A 6,000-nucleotide genomic window follows, 5' to 3' on the forward strand; every position below is an offset into this window, starting at 1 on the left:
CAATTCGGCAGCAGAAACGCCCTCGTGTATGCTCTTACTGAAATTAAAGGAAGAGTTAAACCTTCGGCAGACTGCGTTCAGAGAAGCCTCCCCCCCCCACCGCCCGGGCACGGTCCGGGCCCACACCTAACTCACCGCCCGGTTTCCCGGGAGGCGGGAGGGAAGCTGGGGAGGCTCAGGCGCTTCACCCCCAGGGGAAAGGACACAATCGCCGGCGCCTCCCTCGGCCACGCGTGGGGAGCCAGGCCTCGGCCCCCGCGGACGGGAGCGGCGGGAAGCGCGGGAGCGCTGCCGGATGCGCGGCGGGGCCGGCGGCCGCTCCCCTCCGCTCCGCCGCGGCGCGGGGCCTCCGCGGCCGCCCTCAGGGGAGAGGGTCCCGCCTCGGCTCAGCCCCCATCGGGCCGCAACGGCCGCGGGGCTGCAGTCACGCGCCGGGGAAGACGCCCACCCGCCGGCGGAACACCACACCGCGCAGCGCTCCCTTCCCTCCCCCGCCCGCGGGAGAACGGCGGCGGGGGGGCGGCCCCCGGCGGGGCGGGCTCACCATGCTGCTGCCAGCGGCGGTGTGTCTCGCTAGCGGGATGACTCCGGCTCCATGCCTCCCTCACCACCCCCCCACCACCGCTGTCGCCTTCGCGCCAACTCCCGCAGCCCGGCGCGCGGCGCTGCCGTCACAGCCGCGACGGGCGGGGCGGGGCGGGGCAGGGCCCCGCGGCCGTTGGGGTATGGCCGAGGCCGTTGGGGGTATGCTTGCCGTGTGTTTTCTCCCCGCTCCTGGTTTCTGTGCGGATGCCAGTGGCGGTTTAACGGATTTTAACCGCTCCACCGGGCCCCGGCAGGAAGGCTGGGTAGCTACGGCCGTCCCGGCCTGGGGGCAGAGGGACGGAACCCGCGTGGAGGCGCGAGTCAAAATGGTGGGCTGAGGGCGCGCGGCTCCGCGGCGGGTCGGTGTGTCCTCTGACAGGGCCGAGCTGGCAGGCGTTAACAAACGAGTGAGCAGCGCCAGGCCTCCGTGAGGTGTATCGGGTTGCGATGCCCTGGGGCAAACGAAGCATCCTAAATAGGTGGACAGCTAATAACTCGGCAGTGCAGTCACCAGGAGTCTGTCTGAATCAGCACAGCGCCTAAAAGTCAGTTCCCTGTAATAAATGTGATTTGGTCCCTTCTTTCTTCGTTCCTGGTTGTGCAGGAAGCGTCGGGCTTTAATTCCTCCACGGTATTTTCTCCCATGCCTTAAGGCTTAGGAGAGTTTGGAGTCCCCATCCGAGGAGTCCAAGAGAAACTGGAAAGTTACGCTTCATCTTCACCCACCGACTGTTTGATTTCTAATCACTTTCTAATGAAATCTTGCATGTTTTCTTCCATGTTTTTCCTCTACTTGCCCAATACCGGGAGAGAATAAACTTGTGCAAACCAAATAAAAAGTTCCCCTCTCAATTACTTCTCTGACGTTTAGATTCTGCCAACCTACTGAGTTGCTATTATTGCTAGTCTTGGAGAAGAAGTGGGGGAATTTGTGACATTAAAAATATTGCCATTTATTTAGAAAACAACTCATAAAAAAAAGCGAAGAGTACAAGCTCAATTTCTATTTGTCTCACAGTGCAATTTCCAGTGCTATCATTTGTATACTTTGTATACAGGGTTTTTTTTCAAGAACAAGAGACACGCCGCTACTTGGTGGCATGGTCAAACTCCAGCAAAGATAACTATATAGAGATAAAAGTCAGATCTTTTTGTCCAATCTGAGAAAACAGGGATTTAAATAACTATTACCATTCCTGTTTAATTCTTTAAATTGGCCTTTAGGTAATTGTAAGACCCTGTTTGTATAGAAATTGCTACTGTTCTTTTATGAATGCACACGGTCAGATGGACTCATATTTTCAAGATTAGCATAGCTTGTGAATTTGGATTTCTGCATAAAAAACACATGACAGAGCGAGGCTGTAAAAGCAGACCCACAGGACGGGCTGTGCTTTTCAGCCCATTTTGCAAGTTATTCCATATGCACTCACCTATAATGGCTATGCAAACAAAACTGATATCACTTTAGAAAATCATCTCCAGCAATATGTTTGTATTTACATATTTACTTCTCGTTATGTAATTTTTAAAGCTGTGCTGATTCCTGATACCAGAACTAAAGAGGAGTTAAAACGGCTGACGTTCGTAAGAGCCAGACAAACTGTTTAAATAATGCTAAAAGAATTATTGCAGGTGGTTATCTCTGTGGTTGACAGAGCTACCTAGAATAACACCCAGCAGAGCAGTATCTGTGGGCTTGTGACATGTTCATGTTTCTTGGAAGGCAAGAGTTTAACCCTTTACAAAAGGAGATCAGACTGAACACCTGGAATGACTGTAATTCACTCCTGGGTATGGTGGGGAGACAAAGGATACCTCTGTTTCTACATGCATGGCTATGAAACCACTGGAAATGGGAAAAACCTTGCTCTGCCGTAGGAAACAAAACGGAATACTCGTATTATGATGCACTTTGCAAGATAAAATAAAGGTGATATCCTTTTTGAGCTTCATAATTGATCATGGGTCACGTTTTAAAGGCATATTACCCAACTAAAAGTAAAGCTTTTTTAAAAGTAGCTAAATTACACTCAATGTCATCATTCTATTTACAACTAAGACAAATAAAGAAATGAGATTTGTTTTCTACTTTTCTGAAAATAACAGACTATTTGCCTTTTTATGTTGCTATTTTCCAAAATAAATGAATAAATAATTGAAATATTAATTCTCAAGCTTTAGGGTTTTTTCCCCCTATTAGACAACACCAGGACTACTGTTGTTATTATTAGTGAAGGCTTTGTCTCTTTTATTGAGAGAGGAGGAGGTTTATAAGAAAAATAAATTTTATTATATTGCAAAATAAAATATATTCTCTTTTTGTTATTTTTTTCTCGTTCATTTTATTTTCCTTTTTATTTTGATATAGCAATACAATTTTGAAAATGAAATCACCTTTCATTGTAAGTTTTGGAGTAATGTTTTACTTGTACTACTCTACAGCATTTGTAACTTGAATTATTTGAAACTTAATTGAAGTATAAAGCAGGTAAACCTGTAACATAATTTTAGGGGACAATACACTTGATAATTTAGGAAATCTTTATAATGGAACAGAGATATTCTGAGCTTCATATGTGTCCAAAGGGCCTCAGGGGTTAGGAATTGCCCCAAAGATGTGTAGTGTTATAATGCTGAGATGATTAGGAAAACACAACAACATGTTTCCTGGAACTGACAGTTTGGGTTGAATTCTACTTCTTTTCATAACATTAATAGACATTAACATACTCATTTACTAGAAGTTAGGCTCTATATTTGAGGAATCCTGTAAGGAATATTCTACTTATTAGAGTCCCTAGTTTTAAAGGAAAGAAAAAAATCTAATTTCTCTCATGTTGTAGAAAAAAGAATTAGCATTTTGTTGCAGACCAAAAATTCCAAAAATTCTTTGTAAATCTGTGGTCTAGTTTCTATTTACATTAGGCTTTCTATAGTATCCATCACAATTATGTGCCTTTAGAAAAGGCTTGATCCCATCTCAAACAGTTTTTGCTTCATAAGTAAAGGTATAAGGTAAAGATAAGTTCTTGATTTACATCGCACTGTTGAGGGCAATTACATAAGTCGTGCTGTTCTGAGCGCCTAACGCTAGCAGAGCTGAGCAGCTGATGTTAACGTAAACATTACACTTCTTCTAAGTGAACTTTGTCTTTAGGTCTTTTCTCTCTCTAGTTTGCATATCTATGCAGAATGAATGTGTCTTAACTCGGCTACTCAGCCTAACATTGCATACATTCAAAACTCCTTTCTACTAATGTGTTCATCATTTCTGCAGATCAAAACCCAGGTTTTAGAGCCAAGCCCCTAAAACAAGGAGAATGCATAATCAGTGGTCGGGGGAAAAGTTGGTTTCACAATTTTAATCACTTGCCTTGGCAGAGGCAAAGAAGAGAAGGAAATTGGATAGCTAAGAATTAACTGAATAATCTTTAGGCTTCCCAACTACTGTAACAGTGACAGCAAGTGCCCCGCAGACCACAGCCTCTCCCAGCCCTGATTCATTTGGAAAACAGATTCATTAATTGCGTGGCCAGAGGTAGGAAATCCCACGGTGCAGCACCATATCGATGTCCACGTACAGCATCAGGATTGAAGTCTGTACCAGCTCTGCTGCTTGAGCTAGTGCAATAATTAAATCTTTCCCCTTCTCCTCTCTTTTCACCCTCACTTCTCAACAGCCCCATCACATCTCACGCATCTGTGCTAATTGTTTTCCAAAATAACAGTGACAGTGTTTCCCCAACTCTTTGCTCAGCTAATCAAAAACTCCTTCCAAATTCAAGTCACTATATGACTCTCATCAGTTAAATTGTTTCCTCTTTAACTTTATCAAGTAACATTATAGCCCAAACAATTAAATATGACAAAACAGTAGGAAACTGGATTCAGAGTCTTGTACTGGAAAACATTTTAGAATCTTGATTATAGCACGTTCCCAGTTATATCAGTAATAAGGAAAGAAATCCAGTTCATAACTCTCCAGATCAGGCATCTGGGAGCACAAGTGGCTGCTGCACCTTTCACATTTCGTGCAGATGCAACACATTGTCTGCAATAAGATGCCAGTGGTGCTAGATCTGCTGTAGCTAGTGGGGAGAAGCCTATTGTCTTTACCTTGTCAATACGTAGCAGTGGGGTGTGTTACACAGCTGTCACGGGTGTTTTGAATTCAAACATCCAGTAATCACGGTAACTAACAAATAAATAAAATGTCTTCCATCTTCTATTGATTAATCAGCTTTATTGTTAAACTAAAGGTATGTCTCAATGGCACTATGCAATGCTGCAAGCACACTCTCATGGGTAGCAGGAGCAGTAAAGTGGCAGTAGCCCAGCAGTCCATCTGGACTTTCATGGCATACATGCCAGCAGGGCTAATTCATCCTAGGTGCTATACCTAGGTGGTAAGTTGTTCCCATTCATGTTCAGATTTCAGTGCCTATCTTTCTTGCATGTAAAGTTACTCTACACTGCTATCTCGTTCCGCAAATCTTGTCAGCAACTGTGGTCAATGTGTGGATACACTCTGCTGGACCTCAAGAAAAGTGAAAGTGGCAGGCATCAGTCTTACTCTATGGAGTACATTCACTGTATCCCAACACATGTAGTTTTGCTGTAATTTCAGATACATTAAATGATTATATTGCTTAACTACTCTGTAAGATATTTGCTGTACTGATGCCCCAGCTGTGTATACCACGATTGTTAAATTGGCCAATACCGGAATAGCATCTTTTGGGGCTAATTATCTTTGCTAATTGTGTTTATTTGAAGAAATCCAGGGAAATTGCTTAAGGACTGGAAAAGACCCCTGTTAATTTTGTACTGCTGCTGTACATAGAGCTGTACAGCAGGCTTTTATATAGGATAGAAAACCAGTTTAAGGTGTTTGAAAGAAATACTGACTTGCTTTGCATTTTATTAATTAGTGGGATGTGCGTACATCTCTTGTCCACAACAAAATTTCCCACGAGTCCAAGGAGAATTTTCCAGCAGAAGTAGGATATATGAGCAGGGCAGGACTGAGGAAGGACGCGCTACCCTCCCAACCATACACAGACAGGATAAATCACCTTTTAATTGGAGACTAGGCAGTCCAAACCATATTTCTGCCACATTTCCTTGAAATACGGCTGTACGAGGAATGAAGGATGTGATAGCTCCTTAACACCCTCTGTCACCTATTTTCTCCCACTGGAATGACCGAGCTTTAAATAATGATAAACTAGCTACTAGCGTTTATATTGTTCAGGCGACCTATTTTCCTGCAGTTACAAGCCAGATAGGTGTCTCAGTGGTCATACAGCAGCCACCTCCCTAAAAGTTACGATGTTTTCTGACCTGTTTTAAGTCTCACAGTTCAGGCTAATCATTGACAGGGCTTTTACAATCACAAGCTTTTAGTGGAGC

General features: G+C 44.2%; 1 protein-coding gene across 1 annotated transcript in view; it reads right to left on the reverse strand.

Moving 5' to 3' along the window:
- Positions 1-649, reverse strand: part of RFC1 (replication factor C subunit 1) — a 45,450-nt gene extending 44,801 nt beyond the window's left edge. The window contains exon 1 of the mRNA XM_064449304.1: positions 545-649. Coding sequence (XP_064305374.1) covers positions 545-547 — 3 coding nt within the window. The 5' untranslated portion in view covers positions 548-649. The remainder of the gene's footprint in view (positions 1-544) is intronic.
- Positions 650-6,000: the final 5,351 nt, after the last annotated feature.

The sequence above is a fragment of the Phalacrocorax carbo genome, chromosome 4 (genome assembly GCF_963921805.1).
Source record: "Phalacrocorax carbo chromosome 4, bPhaCar2.1, whole genome shotgun sequence".
Classification (NCBI taxonomy): Eukaryota; Metazoa; Chordata; class Aves; order Suliformes; family Phalacrocoracidae; genus Phalacrocorax; species Phalacrocorax carbo.